Consider the following 21,695-nt stretch of genomic DNA (forward strand, 5'->3'; position numbering starts at 1 on the left):
CGCCACCACTGCAGTTAAAAAGTAGAACTAAAGTCGAATAGGGACAGATCAGTTATATCAGCTATGTGTATATATATATATATATATATATATATATATATATATATATATATATATATATATATATATATATATATATATATATATATATATATATATATATATATATCTCAGCTAATGAAACATGTGAGCCACATTAACACATTAAATCCTGGAAAATGAAATATTTTCAGTTTTGCATCATTAATCAGCGGCTTCTCGTTTGTATAGCACAAACAGAGCCTGGGCTGGCTGCTGGTGTTTTTAAATCAATGTTATTGGCCGTGTTAGAAAGTGTGAGGTGAAAAGTTCCACAAAGAGCTCAACTAATGTCAGTCTTAAATTCATTTTATATTTATTTATAGCTCAGAAATTTGTGGAACTGTTTTTTGTTTGTTTTTTGTAGTTGCTCTGTGCTTTTGTCATTCTCATGGAGACCAGTAAGTCCAGGGAGCTGCACCATGAAGCAAAATTAGCAGGTCAACTATGTATCTCTGGTTTCAGGTCAGATCTGAGGTAAACCATGATGGTAACCTACGTCAGTGGTTATATATATATATATATATATATATATATATATATATATATGTATATATATATATATATATATATATATATATATATATATATATATATATATATATATATATATATATAAAAAAAAAAATTTTAGGGAATTTTCTATTAGTAATACAATTCAATAACTTCCTCCTTATGTTTTGTAGTGTACTTATGGGATGTTTTTTTTGGGGCTCCAAGCCAAACATGTTGGGAACCACTGACCTACACTACATAGGCAGTCTGCTCCAGAGCCATTTATTCTCAGAACAACGGCTTGATAGCTGACCAGTCAGATTCTCAATACTGACTTGTGAAGTCAGTGTTGTGATAAAGTGACAAATATCAGCAACAGAAATATTCTGACACCCGTGAAGATCCACTTTGCTTCGACAGAAGACTCTGGGTTTAAAACAGGACTGCAGACAGAGATAGTTTTGTGCTTATAAGCAAACTCTTTTTTTCAGTTCTTAAGTGTATCACATAGTCATGAGTTCATCATGAGAGCAGAAGGGCATCAGAATACAGGAATGAACTGATTATCCATGTATATTCTATACTCACACTGGACTACTTTAAATACTGATGTGCCAATCACATTTATAAACACTTACTTAATGACAACCACATGTATCTACAGCTTTTGTATTCCTTATATTTTTTCTATTTGACTGCATTTGGAAATCTTCTGGAGCTCCTTTATTTTATTCTAGTTGTGATTATTGTGTACAGTGTAATAGTACTCATACAGTATAAAAGTGTATTGAATGTTCAAAGCTCAAAGTCAACTGAGAAGCTTGGTGATACAGCTCATTCAGCATTATCAGTGGTAGGCTCAGTGAGCTCTGTGTTGACCTTACTTTATGATATAGGACCTGGTGATTCTAGTTCAGTGTATGAGTAGCATCAGCCTGAATGACAGCTTGATAACAATAGAATGAAAGTGGGAATAAAATAAAACATTTAAAACGAGTTCTTGCAGATGTAAGAAAATGACACAGGTAATACATGTACAGCAGGTCAGAATTGTGCACCTGCAGTGTAAACGTAGTCTGAGAGATGGTGTGATGGTCCATATCTGCTTTCCATCATCTCCTTCACCTGCAGTAATCCACAGAGCAAGTCAACAGCAGTGCCCTGAGCTCTGGTCAAACAGTAAAGCCTGCGTCACTACTTCACTCTGGTTCCTCAGTGACGCTAATGAAGTATGTTAGCTTGCACACACCCTTCTCTCCAAAGACAGTCTGTTATGTGTAGACACAGGTATTCCTGCAGTTGGCTTCAGTCTCAAAGTTGTTTGTGTTGCCTTCACAGCCTCCGTACCAGAACTGGGCGCAGGCATTTGCCTCGGGGTCGTAGTACCACCTGACTATATATTCCCGACAGGGGCCAGGGACCAGAGGCTGACTGCACCCCTCATCTGAAAGGACAAGAAGAGTGCCATGTGTGAACTGCTGGTATGATAAATTATAGCCTACATTTCAGCTGCATTTCATTTTTTACTCATGTTGCAGATCATTTCTTTTAAACCTGCTCACCTGCTGAGATATAGTCCCTATATCTCAGGTCCAACCACAGACATTTGTTTTTGACTGAAAGTCATCAAACTATACACACTGGATACTCAAACTCTAATTAGGTCAGTGTGCTGCTGTCGCTCTCTGGTCTGCATGTCAACATGCCAGCACCTGAATGGATCTAAGTGAACACTTTATTGCTTCCCTTATTCCACAGTCAGGGGGCTAAAAATGACACACACACGCACACGCACACGCACACACACACACACACACACACACACACACACACACACACATATATATTACTCAACTCATGAGCAGTCACATAACGCTCCCTGAAAAATGTTTGTTTTGTATGGTTTATGCACTTGGGTTTCGTTATTACCCTTCTGCTTACTATCCTGACTAACAAAAGGAAAGTATTTCAAACAGGGAGAGCCAGATTTCCCAACAAACATGAAAAACATCTGTTTGACAGGTTGCACAAAAGATGAGGTTGTACATCATCTTTTTGTCATGTGACTGTAGTACAAGTGCAATGAAGTTATCAGGAAACTCAGAATGATGAGAATGATATGTGCCAAAGGCAGGGCTGTTGCTATGCTTGATTCTGTTAGTGAATGGTTCATTTTCCTGACCTTGGTGCCAAAACAATAGTGATTGGTTTGAATAAGTACAAGCAAGGCTAAATGTTTTTCTTTCTCATAGCAGAATGATATTGGCTGAAAGAAGACCATTCTTCACAAAGCCAGACCCATCTCTGTGTCATTACTTCTGACTGATTAAGACCTAGAAGTCTCTGACTCTGAATTATTCCACCACTCTTTCAGTGGTGGAATATTTAGAGGTCAAGGATCACTCCATCACAAGTACAAATCCTGTATTGAAAAGTTCTTTTTCAGTAAAATTTGTGCAGGCAAATAATCAAATATACTGTCACCAGCCACTTTATTGGAACCCATACTGATATTGAGTCAGGACTTTCTTTGCTTTCAAACAGCCTCATTGCTGAAACCAAATTTTTTGACATGCTCAGCGATAATTCACAGACAGGCACTCCAACCATCATTGATTACTAAAGTACTACTGGAAGAACTGTCATCACAACAGTATTTAGAGTTTACTCCTAGAGACTGTTGTGAAAATGCAGGAGATTAGCAGCTTCAGAAGCATTCATACCAGTGGAAAATCTTGCTGCAAAATCACTGCAGTCACATTTTTCTCATTCTGATATTTGATGTGAACATTAACTAAAACTCCTGGCCTGTATGTGCAGGATTTTATGTTGTACTGCTGCCGCATGACTGGCCAATTAGATATCTTCATCAGTATTCAGGCGTAGAGGTGCACTCAAAAAATAAAAAATAGATTTCTGATTCTATGGAAAAAGTTTCAGCTAAAAGCTGTATTTTTATGTTATTGTTGTGCTAGCTTTTATCTTTTACTGCAGCAACTTGTCAGTTGCTGATTTAGACACATTTTGAATCAAGTGTCTTTTGTTTAATCATGCATGTTGGATCCAGGACCTGTAGGTCTTTCACGGGTCTCTCCTGGATTTAATACAGAATTAAAAAACTTGATTTCATTTTGCTGCAATTAAAAAAAAAAATTTTTTTTTTAAATCATTGTTGTTCGTTCATTGTTATTGAGTGGAACTGTTTTGTATATTTTGATCTATATCAATGCATATTTTAGAAACTCGTGTAGAATCCTATTTTGAAATACTACTATAGCCGTCAGACAAAATTGGTGTATTAAAATTACAGTATTTTTACTTTTTTTTAAAATCTAAAATCTGTAAAGTCCAGTATTTGAATAAATATACTTTCCACATTGAACTTTGCAACACATTGGGGTTAGTTTACTCAACTCATAGGCAGTCACATAATGCTCCCTGAAAAATGTTTGTTTTGGCATCTATGATTTATGCACTTGAGTTTCGTTATTACCTGTCAGGGCTCCATCCTCCGTCCCCCCACGTAAGCCCCCACATAACCTCTTTTTCCTCTCCTCCCTCTCCCTCTATGTTGCTGGATGGAGCTGTCCTCCACAGCTGCCACCTGTTCATAATCATTGTCATCTACAGAACTCCGGGCAGCTGCGGTGAGGCACACCTTATCATCCTCATCTCTACAATAAAAGCCAGTCACACAGTCCACACCCTGCCAGATCATAAACTCTGCTCACACAGTCTGTTTGCTCTTGCCTTTTGCACATTTCTGCTATTGTAAAGATTTGTGAACTAATCCTGCCTTCCGTATTTAGATCGCTGACCCAGCTGCCCGGTTTCCCCTGTCCTGCTGCACCTACTGCATTCTCCGGATTCCCCGCCTGCCCTGACTTCCTCCCCCCTTGATTCTGTTGCGCAATAAATCCACCCTTTCATTCCAAATCTCGCCTCCTTGTCTGTGTGCTCTCTGCTTGGGTTCACCCCCCTCGCCTTGACAATTACTTTTCTGCTTACTATCCTGACTAACAAAAGGAAAGTATTTCAAACAGGGAAAGCCAGATTTCCCAACAAACATGAAAAACAGCTGTTTGACAGGTTGCACAAAAGATGAGATTGTACATCATCTTGTTGTCATGTGACTGTAGTACAAGTGCAATGAAGTTATCAGGAAACTCAGAATGATGAGAATGATTTGTGCCAAAGGTGGGCTGTTTACCTGACACTGGTGAGTCGGTCAGAGGTGGGGAAGGAGGAGGGCTGAAAGGTGCCTGTGTGGTTTCTGTCTCATACAGCCAGTCAGTAGGATTCTGAGGGCCCACCACAGAAGTCACCCCTGGACCCTGTTTCCCCATGCCACCAGGAGAGGTGAATGTTATGTCTGGCAGCTTGTTCCAAGCCTCCACCAACAATTCTGTATTAACCTGGTTCTCATCAATCCACCCTGACTCAGGGGCCTGTGGAGGCTGTACTGTTACTGTCTCCTCATGGTGTTCCAGCTGGGAAGTAGAGGATAGGTTCAGATCAAAGACAATACATCTCTATAGTTTTATGTATATTGTGTCTCCAAATGATAGGAAAGCAGCAGTACTTGTCTGTTTTCTTCTTCTGGGAACTTTTTAGAACGGGGGGCCTCTGGAGCCTTTGGGAGGTTTTTCACAGATGGAAAGTTTGGTGTAAAGGCCATCGTGTCATGCTCACAAATCCTACTCAGTACGGTAGTTTCCAGCGCTGTAACAAAATAAAATAAGACTTTTTAAGGAAATGTGGTATGCATCACATGAAATCTAAAGAAAAGAACTATACCCTCTTTAACCCTCCTATTATCCTTGGGGTCAATTTGACCACATTCAATGTTTAGCGATCAAAAAATGATAGTTGACTTAAATTTTTTTGCTTGATATTTTATGACTTTTCCTAATTTGATGGGGATTATTGATTAAGCATAAAATTATCATGATGATATTTTGTCAATTTGCTGAACACATTTTTCACGCATCGGTGTTCCTCTGGGGTCAATCTGACCCTAAGCTGTTTTGGGTGCGTAAAAATTGTCTGTCTGTGTGTGTGACCTAACATCCCCACACCTGCAGGTGCAGAGTTGACACTTTTGAGTTGATACATAACAGGAGGGTGGGCAAAACAACTATTCCCACAAGAACTTTGATTCTTCTCATGGTGTGGGCATGGTAACAACCGGACTTGTGAACTCCTGCCAAAATGAGGAAGCCAGTGTAGGCTTGAAGGTGATCACATCCAAGTCTTTACAACTACACATTCCTCCCCTCTAAAATTATCACCTCAAACACAATGTTTTCAAATGATGGGTCAATGAAGAGCTTGAATAATGACTTTATGTTTTCAATATGGCCGACTGTGTATCTGGTGGGATACACTCTTAGCAGCATGTCTACCTTGTTGAAGTGATTAGAGGGAGCATCATTTTCAGCTTTTGGTGCTAACGTGACATGGGGGATGACAACGTTCCTGAGACAGAGGATTGTGTTGAGGAGGACAATGATTTTGAGGCATTGTCATCTGATGATAGTGAGCGTTGACCTTCCTGTTGTCTCTCAACCACCAGCAGACACGATCGCTTCCAAAAATGGAAAGATAATATGGTCCTTTTCCCCATTTCAATGGCAGGATAGACTTAGCGCTACTAATATTATCAAAATGGTTCCAAGCCCCACCAGATATGCAATCAGCCATGTTGAAGACATCAAGCCATCATTACAGCTCTTCATAACACCATCGATTGAAAATATTGTACTTGGATGACAAACTTAGAGGGGAAGCATGTGTATGGGGACAGTTGGAAAGACTTGGATGCAGTTTGAAGCCTACATTAGTTTACTCATTTTGGAAGAAGTTTACAAATCAAAAGGTGAAGCAACAGCAACCCTTTGAAACGCTGAGACAGGAGCAACATTTCTGGCCACCCTTTCTCTGAAGACATTCCAAGTTTTGTTCTGTATTATGATGATAAAGAAACAAATATGTTTATGAGAGGAAAGGGGATCATCAACATCAGTCAATATGGTTCATTCTGTGAGAGTCATGAATGTGCACCCCAAATTAGAAAAGATTTGAATGAAAGATTTCCAAGCTACACTAACTCTAAAACTGAAAGTTTGACCTGATGGTGGTGCTACAGGAACAGTCATATCATCACCAAAACCAACAGGGTTCATGCTCTTGTGGTCATTAATGTTGTCAGTAAATTTGAGAAGATTTGTATGAAAATTTTTCATGATACATTAATTCTAATTTAAAAATTTGCCCTGATGGTGGCGCTAGAGGACAGATCAGGTTTCACTATCAAGGGGTTATTTATGTATTCAACAAATAAACAAAGTGTCTGACAAAATAACTTGTGTGACCGGAGGTTGTGTCCCTCCTGGCCGCTGTTGGCGCCGTGCCAGTGGTGCAAGCACCTTAATGACTGGGCGGAACCATGTGTCCTTTAAATCGAGGCGCACGGCGGAGGTGCTCCGTGTCTTCCGCTTCCTGTTTGCTGCTGTGGTTCGGCGTGGCGGCGTTCGTGGATGCAGCTGAGAGCAATCTCTTGGCCATGAAACTTCCAGAGGAGTTTGTTATTGTTCCAGGGGCGCCAGAATGTAATCAGTTTCCTTCTTGTTTGGTCGGGAGAGAGGAACAATTTCACCTTCCCCCTACTGCTCTCAACAGTTTTTTTTAGACCCCAGCTGTAGCAATTCTCAGCCTGATGGCTTCCACTTTGCAACTCAAATCAACAGTCACACCAAGCAAATTGTTCATCTTATGATTGAGTTCGTCATACCGAGAATCGGCAGCCTTGATCCGATCGTTTGCATAGACCAGCAGTTTGGACGTCATTTCTATCTGCAGTCTTCTTGATTTTCCAGAAGCTCAGGCCAGTGAACAAGCCAATTATCAGCAAGCCTGTCATCATAAATCCGAATATATAAACACCCTCAACATCCTCCACAGATAGGGGTGCCAGGCACATGATCCCCTTCCACTTCCCCCAGGCACCCATCATGTAGCCAGAGGCAAAACTCCCATCCGGGCAGGTAGGCTCCCCTAGGCCTGTGCTCTTTGTGGCGACAATCTTGTCAATTGCGTTGAGAGACCAGTTTATCAATTCCATGATCGGTGTTTCGAAGGTCCAGTGCCAAGCGATCGCTCCAAGTCAAACAGACGAGACGAGACAAAAAGACAAAAAAGTGTAGCAAGCAGAAGACATGAGGGAGTGGGGAGAACAGAGATAGAAACGGAGCAAGGAAAAGTGCGACCGCCTCCTACGAGAGCTCAGAGCAAAGTGTTGGGGGAGACGTGACCTGCTGGAGCCCTGCGGTGCATGTAGTTGCCGATCCGCTCTGGTGGTGCTTTCACCATATCTTCGCGGCCCATATCCTCCTCGTCGGGTATGTATTTGAGTTTTCCTACCCGATTAGGCTGATCTTAATTTATTCATTTAACTTTAGGTTTATTTCTTTTTATTGTGTGTTAGCAGCCCGGTGTAACAATCTATTGCACCACAGCCGTGCTGCTGTTTTGGTTCTGTTTCTGTCTGTCGCTGGCTTGGAGCAGATCTTGGATGGCTCATGCCGGATGACACAGCCCTAAAGTTTTAGGCCTTATGGTTATTTGAGTCGATTGAGTTTTCTGTTGTTAGAAGTTAGTTTAGCTGGTCCTTTTTGGTATTTTGATTTCCTTTTGTCTAATAGTTGGCTTGGTTGTCCCTTCTTTTGTAAATTTATTAGTTTTTCTTGAAAAACTGATTTATTGGACCAATTTCTCATTCCTTTTTGGTTAGGTTTTGTTTTGTTATATGGATACCTCTGTTTTTTCTTTTTTCTGTCAACACAAGAAGTTTGGGCACATTTTATTAATCTCCGTCTTTGTCTTGTTTTGTCAGGTGCTGAGGCAGAATGTGGCAGTTAATCCCTGGTGGTGGTGTTTTCTTCACGGTCCCCTCCTTTTCTTTCTTTTGGTTTTGTGTGTGTGTGCAGTGTCATGGGTGATTCATTTGAGGACCCCTCCTCCCCGTTTTGGTTCTCCTGCCGCAGGGTAAGCCCCAGCCCAGCTTTTATTTGTTGTTGCCCATTCTTTTACTTAGTATATGTTAATTGGTGTGTGATATTATTTTCTTTTTATATAATTTGTTAATAAACATTGTTAAATTGGAACACACCTCGCCCTCCTGTGTTAATGGTACCTGCACAGCCTTAATTGGTTTTCTGAGAGTGGAGATACACCTGGATAGGATTTCCTGGGTGTGATTCCCAGGTGGCATTGTCGGGACCATAACTGGTTTTAGTAGACAAATGTACCGCTTTCTCACCAAATTCTGGCGTTGTCGGCAGGATCACACAGTTTAAAGGGGCCAAGATGTGTTTCTTTTTTAGTTGTTTTTTCCGTTGATTGCTTACTGTATTATTTGGTGTTCTGAATTGGCGTTTTTTGTTGTTTCTTTTTTTTTGGTGTTTAGTGCTTTATTTGCTTTACTGGTGAGAACCAAAACAGCAGCATGGAGGAGGAGATGCAGCGGCTTAAGGGAGCTGGTGTTACAGCTTAAGGCAGATAACGAGCGGCTTCGTCAGGAGCAGGCTGCTTCCTCTTCCTCTGCTCCAGCGGGTTCTGTTCTGGCTGGTCACATCCCACATGTAGGTGCTGTCACTGCTGTCACGGAGCGGTTAGTCATTGTACCCAGAGATCGCAAGTGTCCCATGTTTAATGGGAAGACTGGCATCGGTATAACAGAGTGGCTGGAGGAAATTCAGTTGTGTATTCGTGCCCGCCACCTTTCTGTGGCCGACCAAGCACTTTTCCTTTTTGACCACTTGGAGGGAGCAGCAAAGAAGGAGATCAAGTTTCGCTCTAGTGCAGAGCGAGGAGACCCGCCCAGGTCCTCGCCATCTTGAAGGAGCTATATGGCTGTTTCCAGTCTTATGTCACCCTACAGCAGGCTTTCTTTTCTCGGCACCAACTCGAAGGTGCAACACTGCAGGATTTCTTTAATCCTCATGGCTTTAATGGCCTAGGTCAAGCAGTGTGCACCGGATGGGATGCCAAATGGTGATGTTCTCCTTTGAGACCAATTTGTTGAGCATGTGTTTGACAGTTATCTCCGGAGAGAGCTTAAGCAGTCCATTCACCACCAACTGGCTATCACTCTGTTGGAGTTGCGGAGCAAGGCTATTAGGTGGGAGTGGGAGGGTCTTCCAGGGGGTGCTAGAGGGCACAGTGTCTCTTTACCATCAGCCTATGGCCTTTAGTATGGGGTACAGGGTCGTGTTCAGCCTACCCCTAAGGTCGCATCACAGGAGCCGGGTTTCAGTGAGTTGATGGAACTCATGAAGCGCCAGCAGGAGCAGCTTAACCAGCTCACCCAGACTGTGGCCTCTGTGCAGGCTCCCCGCTCCGAAGGAGGGACTACTCGCAATGGACCCCTGATCTGTAGAAAGTGCTGCCGGCCTGGTCATTTTGCTCGTGAGTGTGATGGTGAACGGGTTCTATCCCGCACACATGTTAATTCTGTCTCTGGTGTGAACTCTAACACTGCTGAACTTCTTTCTCCCCGCTTGCCGGAAAACTGAAGCCAGCTGAGTTGCCGAGCCACAGCTCAGTTGAGGAGTCTCTAGGCTCCCAGGAAGGTGTAGTGGCTGAATTTGTTGCTCCTTGTCCAACCATCGATGTCTCCATTGGAGGACTTGCGGTTTCATGCTTGGTGGACACTGGTTCCATGGTGTCCACAGTCACCGAGAGCATCTTCCTGGCACAGTTTGCACCTTGGGGCCATAATCGCCTTCACTCTTGTCACTGGCTACAGCTGCGAGCAGCTAATGACCTAGCGATTCCATATATCGGCTACTTGGAGCTTGACGTGGAACTTTGTGGCAAGGTGACGCTTCACTGTGGACTCCTTGTTGTGGTTAAAGACCCCCCTGGTGCCATGTCCCCCATCCCCGGGATCTTGGGGATGAATGTGATTCGCCGATGTTACAGAGAACTTTTTGGTGCATTTGGCCCCTCTCGTTTTGACTCGCCTTGTTTTTCACAAGCACCTAGTCCAGTTATTGAAGCTTTGTAGAGGTGCCATCAGGATGCCACCGAAGCACTGATGAACTCCACCGGTGCTGTGAGGGTCCGGGGCCGGCGAGCCATTCGTATACCTGGTGGGATCATGAAGTTGGTCACCAGCACCTGCCCAGAGCAGTTTTCTGGTCAGTGTGTGTTGCTCGAACCCCCTGAAGCTGGCCTACCTGCTGGGTTGCTAGTTTCCTCTTGCCTTGTTCAGGTCGTTCGGGGTACAGTATATGTCCCTGTGGCAAATGTCGGGACCACTGAGATCCTCCTTTACCCAAGGACTGGCCTTGGCACTCTCGGAGTTGCCCAGGTTGTCAGCCTGCCCGCTAGAGTGACGGAGGAGTCTATGTCGGCTACTGTTTCCTCCGAGACGTCTACCCCTTCGGTGTTAGATAAGGTGGAGTTACTGGACCTGTCTGCACTCACTGAGCAGGAACAGACAGGTGTCAAATCATTGCTTTACAAGTACCACTCTGCTTTCTCTGCCCATGATGGCGACCTGGGCTGCACCAATCTCATCTCTCATGACATACCTCTGCTGGATGATGTGCCAGTCAGGCAGAGGTATTGTCGCATACCTCCATCAGAATACGAGCCAGTGAAGACTCACATCAACCAAATTCTGGAGTCTGAGGTCATTAGGGAGAGCAGTAGTCCCTACGCCTCTCTCATCATATTGGTTCGGAAGAAGGATGGGAGTTTGCAGTTGTGTGTAGATTACCGCCTCCTAAACAGCAAGACCAGGAAGGATGCCTTCCCCTTGCCTTGTATTGAAGAGAGTTTGGATGCACTTTCGGGGCCCGATGGTTCTCTATGCTTGATCTGGCCAGTGGTTATAACCAGGTTCCTGTGTCAGAGCAGGACCGGCCCAAAACTGCGTTCTGTACACCCTTTGGCCTTTTCGAGTTTAACCGCATGCCTTTTGGGTTGTGCAATGCCCCAAGCACCTTCCAGTGGCTGATGCAGAGGATGTTTGGTGACCAGCAGTGTCAGACCTTGCTGCTCTATGTTGATGACATTGTCATCTACTCATCCTTTGTTGACCAGCATCTGCAGCACTTGGAACTGGTGCTTGGTCGGCTCCACCAGGAGGGCCTGAAGGTGAAGCTCGAAAAATGCGCATTTTTTCAACAGGAAGTTGGCTACTTGGGGCCCGTAATTTCGAGCCAAGTGGTCTCCACAGACACCAAGAAAATCAAGGCCATGGCTAACTGGCGGCGCCCCAGCCATGTTTCAGAGCTGTGCTCCTTTCTTGGTTTTGTCACCTATTATCAGCTATTGTCAGCACAAAATCAAAGAGAAGCTCAGGTCAGGCTTTGGGAGCCGCATGGACACCTCAATGTGAGGACAGCTTTGAGGCCTTAAAGGCAAAGCTGGTCTCGGCCCCAGTCCTCACTTATGCTGACTTTTCACGCCCCTTCATTTTAGATGTTGACTTCAGCCACAGTTGGGGCCGTCCTATCCCAGGAGACAGATAGTGGTGTGAGACCAGTGGCCTACACCAGCAGGGGTCTTTGGCCCACTGAGCGCAATATGTCCAACTATAGCTCTATGAAGCTGGAGTTTCTGGCGCTTAAGTGGGCGAAGACGGAAAAGTTCCTGGAGTACCTGTTGGGGCATAGGTGCATTGTTTATACTGATAACAACCCATTGAGCTATCTCCAGTCTGCTAAACTAGGGGCTACTGAACACCGGTGGGCCACCCAACTGGCCAGTTTTGACTTCGATATTAAGTATTGCTCTGGCCATTGCAACAAGAATGCAGATGCGCTTTCACGGCAGTATGTGTCTGTGTCACCTGTCATCGCGGATTCCTTGCCTGGGATTGCAGTCCCTATTGACCTCCAGAAAGGCCTACATCTATCTAGGCCCTGTTGGGCCAAGCACTCAGGCTGTCATCTCAGCCCTTTCCTCCCACTCTGTTGCAGATCTTCGCTCCCTGCAGGAGGCAGATCCCCTCCTGAAGGCTGTGCTGCCATTTTGGCAGCAGAAAGCATTGCCTACTTGGGCTGAGCGGCGGCAGCTGCCAAAGGCAGCACTAATCCTTCTGCGTCAATGGGAGCCCCTGGTAGAGAAAGACGGGGTTCTTTTCCACCAGGTCTTCCGCTCAGATGGTGGAGAAGAGTGTCTCCAGCTCATCTTGCCTGCAGTTCTTAAGCAGGAGACCTTAAGCCAGCTCCACCAAGAACATAGCCACCAGGGCATTGAACGGACCACTGAGTTGGTCCGACAGCACTGCTACTGACCAAACATGTCTCTGGCATAAAGCAGTGGGTGTTGGAGTGTGAGTGTTGCCAAGTTGCTAAAGATTCTGGACACAGGCCGCATAGCTTCATGAGCCACTTGCTTGCCTCCCGACCCAATGAGATCTTGGCCATTGATTTCATGCTGTTGGAGCCTTCCCGGAATGGGTACGAAAATGTCCTGGTCATTACTGATGTCTTAAGCAAGTTCACCGTAGCCGTGCCTACACGGGATCAACGGGCCCCCACCATGGTCCAGGTGTTGATCTCCGAGTGGTTCTACAAGTTTGGCATTCCGAGCCGTCTTCATTCGGACCAAGGAAGGAGCTTTGAGAGTTTGTTGACTGGCCAGCTCTGCCTTTTGTACGGTGTTGCAAGGTCCTGTACTACTCCGTACCATCCTGCAGGTAACGGGCAGTGTGAGCGGTTCAACCGAACTCTACATAAACTCCTTCGTACTCTCCCAGTATCACGGAAGCGGGATTGGGCTTCCTGTTTGCCCCAGGTGCTGTTTTGTTACAACACGACCCCCCATCAGGGCACAGGAGAGTCCCTGTTCTATTTGATGTTTGGACAGGAACCTCAGCTTCCGGTTGATTTTCTCCAGGGCAGAGTTCAGGAACCAGTACCCGGTGAGGTACAGGATTGGGTGGCCGAACATCAGGCCAGACTGAGAGTTGCTTTTGAGGGTGCCCACGAGCGGTTGTTGGTGGCTGCTGACAAACGGAAGGAGCGACATGATCAGCAGGTCTGGGAGACACTCTTGTTGGTGGGTCAGCTGGTGTACTTAAGAGATCACAGTCACAGAGGTCGTTAGAAAATCCAGGACCTCTGGAGTTCTGTGGTGCACCAGGTGGTGAGAGCCCCTGCCAGTGGGGGTGCGGTTTATACTGTGGCTCCAGCGAATGATCTGCACAGGGTTTGAAATGTGCATCGGGACATGCTGATAAAGGCTGTAGTTCAGCCCAAAGTTGCCGCTCACCCGCTGGGAGTGCCCTCCCCACCTGCCCAGGTAGCATCGGATGGTGAGTCCTCTTGTGATGGAGGCCTGTGGGTCTTGGTCTCAGAGACATCCCATCCACCACCCGCAGCTGTTCAAGGTGCCTTGTGTCCTGCCGGTTTTTCTGCTGCAACCCTGGGGCTGGCCCCGCCCATCTTGGCAACCCCTCCAGTATCAGAGCTGTCAGCTCCTTCACTGCTTCCAACAGACTAGCCGAGTACTAGTCAGCAAGCATTGCGTAGACCTGCTCGCTCTACAGCTGGCCACCATTCTAATGTTCACCATCTTCCTTGGTCTGCTGACTACCGGAACATTGCGGCAGGCGGATTTTCAGACCCAGCGTTAAATGCCCAGGTTGTTGTTTTCAGGCCATGGTGTTAGTGTCTGTAGTGTTTTTTTTTTTTTACATCGTGAGGCCGACGATGCAAAAGTGGGGGGTAGATGTGACCGGAGGTTGTGTCCCTCCTGGCCGCTGTTGGCACCTGTGCCAGCGGTGCAAGTACCTTAATGACTGGGCGGAACCATGTGCCCTTTAAATCGAGGAGCACAGCGGAGGTGCTCCGTGTCTTCCGCTTCCTGTTTGCTGCTGTGGTTCGGCATGGCGGCGTTCGTGGATGCAGCCGAATTCTTTGGTGTGCTCCGCTGTGTGATCGTCATCAAGGCGCGCTGTCTTAACATGTGAGTGCTCCGCTGCTTTCCTTTGTTTAACGCCATTCCACGTGGTGGTCTTACCGTCTCCACTCCTTTCAGCGTGGCTGAATGCCAAGGCTTGGGGGAGACGTGACCTGCTGGAGCCCTGTGGTGCATGTAGTTGCCGATCCGCTCTGGTGGTGCTTTCACCATATCTTCGCGGCCCATATCCTCCTCGTCGGGTATGTATTTGGGTTTTCCTACCCGATTAGGCTGATCTTAATTTATTCATTTAACTTTAGGTTTATTTCTTTTTATTGTGTGTTAGCAGCCTGGGGTAACGATCTACTTGGATGGCTCATGCCTGATGACACGGCCCTAAAGTTTCAGGCCTTATGGTTATTTGAGTTGATTGGGTTTTCTGTTGTTAGAAGTTAGTTTAACCCGTCTTTGTTGGTATTTTGATTTCCTTTTGTGTATTAGTTGGCTTGGTTTTTCTGTATTGATTTATTGGACCGATTTCTCATTACTTTTTGGTTAGGTTTTCTTTTGTTATATGGAAACCTCTGTTTGTTTCTTTTTTTCTGTCTACACCAGTTATAGTTTGGGCACATTTTATTAATCTCCGTCTTTGTCTTGTTTTGTCAGGTGCTGAGGCAGACTGTGGCACTTATTGCCTGGTGATGGTGTTTTCTTCACGGTCCCCTCCTTTTCTTTCTTTTGGTTTTGTGTGTGTGTGCAGTGTCACGGGTGATTCATTTGAGGACTCCTTCTCCCCGTTTGGTTATCCTGCCGCAGGGTAAGCCCCAGCCCAGCTTTTATTTGTTGTTGCCCATTCTTTTACTTAGTATATGTTAATTGGTGTGTGACATTATTTTCTTTTTATATAATTTGTTAATAAACATTGTTAAATTGGAACACGTCTCGCCCTCCTGTGTTAATGGTACCTGTGCAGCCTTAATTGGTTTGCTGACAGTGGAGATACACCTGGCTAGGATTTCCTGGGTGTGATTCCCAGGTGGCATTGTCGGGACCATAACTGGTTTTAGTAGACAAATGTACCAATTTCTTGACACTCTTGGTCAACAATTTTACGTAAGTCATTTTCTGGAGACAAATATCCCTGGGGTCAAATTGACCCCAAGGATAAAATGTGTTAGTAAAATTTGAGGAGAATAGGAGGGTTATGTCTGTCTTACAACAATAGGCAAGTGTCTATATGAACATGACACAGTAATCAGTCCTCTTGCTCAGAGACCCCATCTTCATGTGTTTCAAATAGAAGTGATAGGGGACAATCCTTCAGTGTCAAATTACTGTGAGATAACAGAGCATAGCCCCATTCTGACATGTTCTTCTTTCTGCCAATCTAAATGCATCTGAGGATATCAGCTTCATGGTCAGTGAACATGCTGCTAATTTTTTGGACAAAAGTCACACTAGCAATTGCAAAAATAACATACTTTGTGTTGCATGAAGTGATTTGTGGAGCCTTTTTTCACATTACAGTACCAATATTGGTCCAAAAACATTACAGAGCACCAAAGAGTTTTTTCACTCACTTTGCTCTACAACGTAAGCTCTATTACAAACTGATGGGTCGATAAAAACAAAATTTTACTGCGATAAAGACACAACATGTTAGGTCAGTGAGGTTTTGACAAATGTTAATTAGAGCTTAAGTGTAGTTTGTTGTTTCCAGCTGTTTGTAGGAGTCTTTCTTTTTAGTTTCATTAAAGACCTGATTGGGCTTTTTTCAGTCTGTGTGCACAAAAGCACATTTCCTAAAATCCTGGACTGTTCCTTTATCCTGGTAAACTTTCAATTATATTTCATGAGTAAGCCAGTGAGTTAGCAGCAAGTAGCTTTTCCTCAGGTCTGTTATGTTCTACATAAACAATCTACACTATATACAAAAAAGAAGTTATAGGAAGCCACGTTTTTTCTGAATGAATGAACAGATGTACTGGTAGCACTGCAAAGACAAAATGTGTGTCATTTTGTCTTTCTAGTGCTATCAGCACCAACAAGTGTGCATGACACAATTTTTCTGTGATTTAAATGTGAAAAAGGATTTGGTGCAAATCACATCAGTTAGCTCTGACGGTTTAGCAGATTGTTAGAAAAAACAGTGCAGTATCAATAAGTGTTTTGATAGTTGCGTCACCAGTCAGCAACAGTGTAGTTGTGGCTTCTGAGGTGTTAACTATTAAGTGTTGCTTACTAAGAAGTGTCTTGAAGTCATCTATGAGGTAGATGTGATCTTCATCCGGATCAGAGGCGATAACATTCATCTCAGCTTGGAACTCTTCATATAAGGGGTCAGTCTTGTTCACAACTCCCACAACAAACACCTCTATCCCCTCTGCGTGGGCCTCTGTGCTTGTTTCTTCAAACTGCATGATGTCACGCAGGTCAGCCAGCCCATCCGTTAAAACCACAGCCACTTTTCTCACACCAGGCCGAGAGGCCTGAAACAGCTGGTTTGCTCGATGAATGGCGCTGCCAGTAAAGGTGCCCTCACCCAGATAGGGCATCTTCCTGACGGCGGCCTTGATGTCATCTTGGCTGAACTGCTGCTGCAGACTGACCACCACAATGTCAATGTGGCTGTAAAGCACCACGCCAACCCGGCTGGCTTCTCGGCTTACTGTCATCCGATCAATAAGACCGTTCACAAAGTCCTTCACCAGCTCAAAGTTTTCTGGTCCAACACTTTCAGAGCTGTCTATCACAAACACCAACTCTAGAGGACTCTCTCTGCACTTGAGACCACAGCCTGACCAACAGATGTAAGAGATAAATCTGACATGTAAAGAAACTACATGGGTGGATATATAAACATGAATAATTGTTTCAAAAAAAACACTTGCAACAATTACTATCTCTATGCAGCTTCTGGAACTAAATTCATAGTTATACATTCGTACCATCAACTGATCAATCTATCATTAGCTCTGAGGCCTGTAATATGAACCAGAATTCAATGTTATCCAGGTAACTTCAGGTTGAACGCTGGAGTTTTTGGTACTACAATGGTGGTTCAGTTGTGACTGGGGTATATCTCTATGGTAACTTATGCTGAACCCCTAACCTGCTCTGGAGCAGATCATGTTCCAGATAAGAGATCAACAGATATAATAGGTCCTCCTACTGACCAGTCAGTTCTGTTGGAAAAATGCCATCAGCATTAAAAGATCAAGCTCGGTGTTCAGATAGAGGACAAAATGTGAGTTTTTCAAACTACAAGTGTTTTCAAAGGTAATTCATTGTTCTGTTTGGCTTTGTAGAGTGATGTAATATTAAAACAAAAACTGATCAGAAAACACTAAAACCTTATAGCTTGATCGTTGACCTAAAAAGATTTGCCTATTGATATATTTAAAGTATGTTTTTACATTTGTTCTTTACTTGCTCCCAAAACTGTTCAAGCAGCTGAAAGAATAAGACTAAAAGTGTCATCCAGCCAAAGGAATGAGACTTAATGTGACATTACTGAGTTCATGAAAATAGTTTGATCTTTATTATTTGATTATAATGCTTAAATAATCTTTAATGTTGGTATACAACCTTGTGATATAGGATGATAATTAAAAATTAAACTCTAGTCTTGAATAAGAAACCTACATCTAAGCAACTTATTCACTAAAGGACAGTGATAATAAGAATATTAATTATACTTTGGCACAGTCTGTAGTTTTTTGCAGCTTTTCCTTAAACTCCTCATATTGTTGTTCTTGTAAGAAATACATGCAGTTGTACACAGTTAAGTATAGCCTTCTATATAATATGATAGTCAACCTACTCTCTGGGCATTTAACACTGCAGGGTTGCAGATGTAGCAATAAAACTGTGGTACACGCCAGAAGAATACGGCTAAGCAAGTGTTCATTTAATAGAAGATACAGTTCTAATTATGGTCAGATCTACTCCTGTCTTAATCATTTGGAAGTGATATTGATGTAGCCTGTTAACATTCATACAGTCTGCAGTTTTTTGTAGCTTTCCCTCCTCCTTTAGCTGCTGTAGCTGTATTACTTTCAGTCTGTATTATTTGTATAAATCTTCATATTTCATATATTATAGTTTGCTCTTTGTAAAATATTTCAGTCTGGTGCCAGTAGATCTGCCCATGTCTGTGATTGGTCCTCCGTTGCCAACTCCACCTCTTACATGTGAACGCACTCATAGTCAAGTTCACAAATCCTGGGTTGACTTTTATTTATTTATAAGCAGCTTTGTAAGACTGCTTATCCTGACTGCAGTCGTTTGGTTAAGTGAAGATAATGGAAGGATAACCTGGGTATGTTGACCCTGTGAACCTGCTTCATTGTACAGGCCTCAGAAGAGATTTTCTTGATTTAACTTATGGCATTTTTAAAGCATTTTTAGTAGAACTGTGTTACAGTGTCATATTTGATTCACTTCATTTCCATCTATTATTAGTTCCTGCATTAGCTCCTAGCCAGCAGTACAAGAAGGTTATTGAATGCTGATTGAATAATAAACTGCTTCAAAACATATCAAAACTTGTAATTTACCACAGATTTCCCTTATTATCCTGATGACCTCTTCACTCTGTGTATTGAAAGACAAAAGGCAAAAAAATAAAAAAATAGCCAACTATTTTCATTCTTGAAATATAGTGCTCAGTGTAATTTGTGTCAGGCAGTTACTCACTGTTAGTCCTGGTTCCCCCTTTTCTCCAGGGCTCCCCTGTGAGATCACACACAATTAGGAAGTACAATGATAACAAGACAAGTACACAAATATTTTATGTCAGGATGGTCTGATTTTTTTTTTTTTTTTTTGGTATTTGCAGACATTCACAACAATCCTCTTGATCAACTGTCTAAGAATCACCATCAACTGTGATTTTAAACAAATAAATGCATACAATTTCAAATAAACAAACTTGTGATTGTACATGAATTAAGTTTAATTTTCCATAAATTGATTCTGAATAGAAGTTAAATCAAAGTAAAATTTTCACACTATGTGATTCACACAGTTTAATTTATTGCTACAAAAACAGTTTTTTGCATTCCCTGTCAGTTTAATCATTGTTGGTCAATACATTATTAGATTTTTGTCCAAACTGTAGCTTTGAATAAGATTTTAGTCATCAATAAATATCTCTACTCCCTTGTGTTCTTGAACTCCGTCTGCTGGTAGCTTCTAACAGGTTATTACATGGCTGAAGCTCTTCTACATCTTGACTGAGACATGACTCAAATCTGAGTTAAGAAAGTTGATAACATTATTTTACTTATATGTGTAAAGAAAGGACAAATGTTTCACATGTCACTGTGATGATTGTGTGTGATGGGCAGTGCAGAAGTAGGTTTGCTGCAGGATTATTTTAAGAAAACATTCCTGTTGTAATCCATAGTAAGTGGTATGAAGCCAATTTATTCTGTGAAGAACAAAGCTACCAATGTTATACAACCATCCTGAAAGCTCACACAAGGCAAATGTATTCAGATTTTGGATGGAGCTAACATTAGGCACCAGTATTTATTTGCTTTTAAGACCCTCAAGTACATTTAGCCAATCCATCTAGGATGAAGTTTCTAAAAAAGAATCTTTTACAGAGTCCATTATACATTAATGAAAACACATTTGTGTTTCAAAAATAAATACAATGAAATGTGATCATCACAATTAATTTCAGGACACATTAAGGACACTATTATATAAACCACTCCAGGTATCTCTCAAATGGAACATGCTATGTTACCACTGGTCCAGGTGATCCAGGCTCTCCATAATCTCCTTTGTCTCCTTTCTTTCCTCTATCGCCAGGAATGCCTTGATCACCCTGTATGTGTATCAAAGCACTCTTTATCACAGCAAATTTGGAGCCTTGTGAACAAATGCAATATGTGACAGATCATGCAATCATTTTCACATGCAGTAGCTTAATTATTCATACCTTCTCCCCTGGAAGACCATCCCCCGGTGTCCCACGAGGACCCATCACTCCCTGAAACCCAGGTTCTCCCTTGAAGTAAAGAATTTTAAGAATATAGAATTTGAGAAGTAATAAGAGTGTCACCAGCCTATAAACCAGTCTAAAAAGCCAATCCATGAAATCAAATACCATATGCTTATCGATTTGATAAAGCTGTACAGGTTAATAACTCAAGAGGGGTTCATACATATCCTTGTCAGACACAAGACAACGAGTCACCTCAATCAGCTGCACCACCATCGCTGCTGAATTCTTAACGAAAGTACCTATGCAATCCTTGGTAAACAGCATTGATATAGCTAAAATAATATTGCGATCCCCTTGCCTTGATTGTCACTACTCCGGCATTATCTGGTGTTTTTCTTGCCTACCTTTGGTCCTGGGATGCCCTCTCCTAGAGGCCCAGGGAGGCCACGTGGACCAGGCTGCCCAGTAGAGCCCTGAGAATACAATCCAAAAATCAAATGTCAAGGTATAAGGCTAATATTGTGATTGTACAGAGGGAACAGTTTATAAAGACAATCAATACTAGTGAACTTCTTCATTCAATATGTAGATGGACTGACCTTTGGTCCATAAAGTCCGATTCCAGGAGCACCTGATGGGCCTGGGACACCTGGTAAGCCTCTGTCGCCCTGATACATGAAACACACAAAACAAACTTGCACTAAAATTACTACCACGACTTTCCATCTTATGAAGTCTGCTTACTGTTTGGTCCACCACGGCATCAAGCGTCTGTCAATTCTCACTTTGGGATGTCAAACTTCTCATCAGCCTCTGTAAAAATCCTTTTGAGAACTTTTCTTAATTCATTTGAGGGGGTTAGAAGCAGAGTGGTCTCACCCACAAAGTAATAAGAACCCCAGTTTTATATAATATCTGTAATATTTTATGTTCTAGATTTTAGTGGAAAAGTGGTCTAACCCACAGTGGCACTTCCAATGTCAGACCATTCTGGAAAACACAAAACTTTGAACTAATTTTTCTCAAAAACTACAGAAAGTGGGTTAGACCTCTCTGCTTCCAAACCCGTCATTTAAGGTCCCATATTGTGGCCCTTGGCAGCAAATAAATTAAATTCTCACGTTACCAAAATGTCTTTCAACTTTTCATCTCAAAATACTGCAAAGACGGTTTGTTTTAACATGATTGTGTAAAATGTTCTAAATGGACAATTTCAGTGTCTATAAATTTACAAGCAGCAGAG

The 21,695-nt window shown here is 43.0% G+C and overlaps 1 protein-coding gene and 1 long non-coding RNA gene across 3 annotated transcripts in view; one reads left to right on the forward strand and one right to left on the reverse strand.

Moving 5' to 3' along the window:
- Nucleotides 1-706: 706 nt before the first annotated feature.
- col28a1a (collagen, type XXVIII, alpha 1a) overlaps nt 707-21,695 on the reverse strand; it is a 49,982-nt gene continuing 28,993 nt past the window's right edge. The window contains exons 26-35 of one of the 2 annotated variants that reach the window (XM_035952780.2): nt 21,052-21,120; nt 20,857-20,925; nt 20,447-20,515; nt 20,252-20,332; nt 19,192-19,227; nt 19,053-19,089; nt 16,736-17,290; nt 5,156-5,295; nt 4,784-5,063; nt 707-2,017 (exon numbers count right to left, since the gene is read on the reverse strand). In XM_035952780.2, the coding sequence (XP_035808673.2) occupies nt 1,845-2,017; nt 4,784-5,063; nt 5,156-5,295; nt 16,736-17,290; nt 19,053-19,089; nt 19,192-19,227; nt 20,252-20,332; nt 20,447-20,515; nt 20,857-20,925; nt 21,052-21,120 (1,509 nt within the window). In that variant the 3' untranslated portion in view covers nt 707-1,844. The remainder of the gene's footprint in view (nt 2,018-4,783; nt 5,064-5,155; nt 5,296-16,735; nt 17,291-19,052; nt 19,090-19,191; nt 19,228-20,251; nt 20,333-20,446; nt 20,516-20,856; nt 20,926-21,051; nt 21,121-21,695) is intronic. The other variant, XM_035952781.2, reaches the window with a different exon arrangement.
- Nucleotides 2,015-4,509, forward strand: LOC129350629 (uncharacterized). Its single transcript, XR_008604098.1, has 2 exons — nt 2,015-4,220; nt 4,383-4,509. It is a non-coding gene; the product is annotated as an uncharacterized LOC129350629 (long non-coding RNA).

This window comes from Amphiprion ocellaris, chromosome 15 (genome assembly GCF_022539595.1).
Source record: "Amphiprion ocellaris isolate individual 3 ecotype Okinawa chromosome 15, ASM2253959v1, whole genome shotgun sequence".
NCBI lineage: Eukaryota > Metazoa > Chordata > Actinopteri > Pomacentridae > Amphiprion > Amphiprion ocellaris.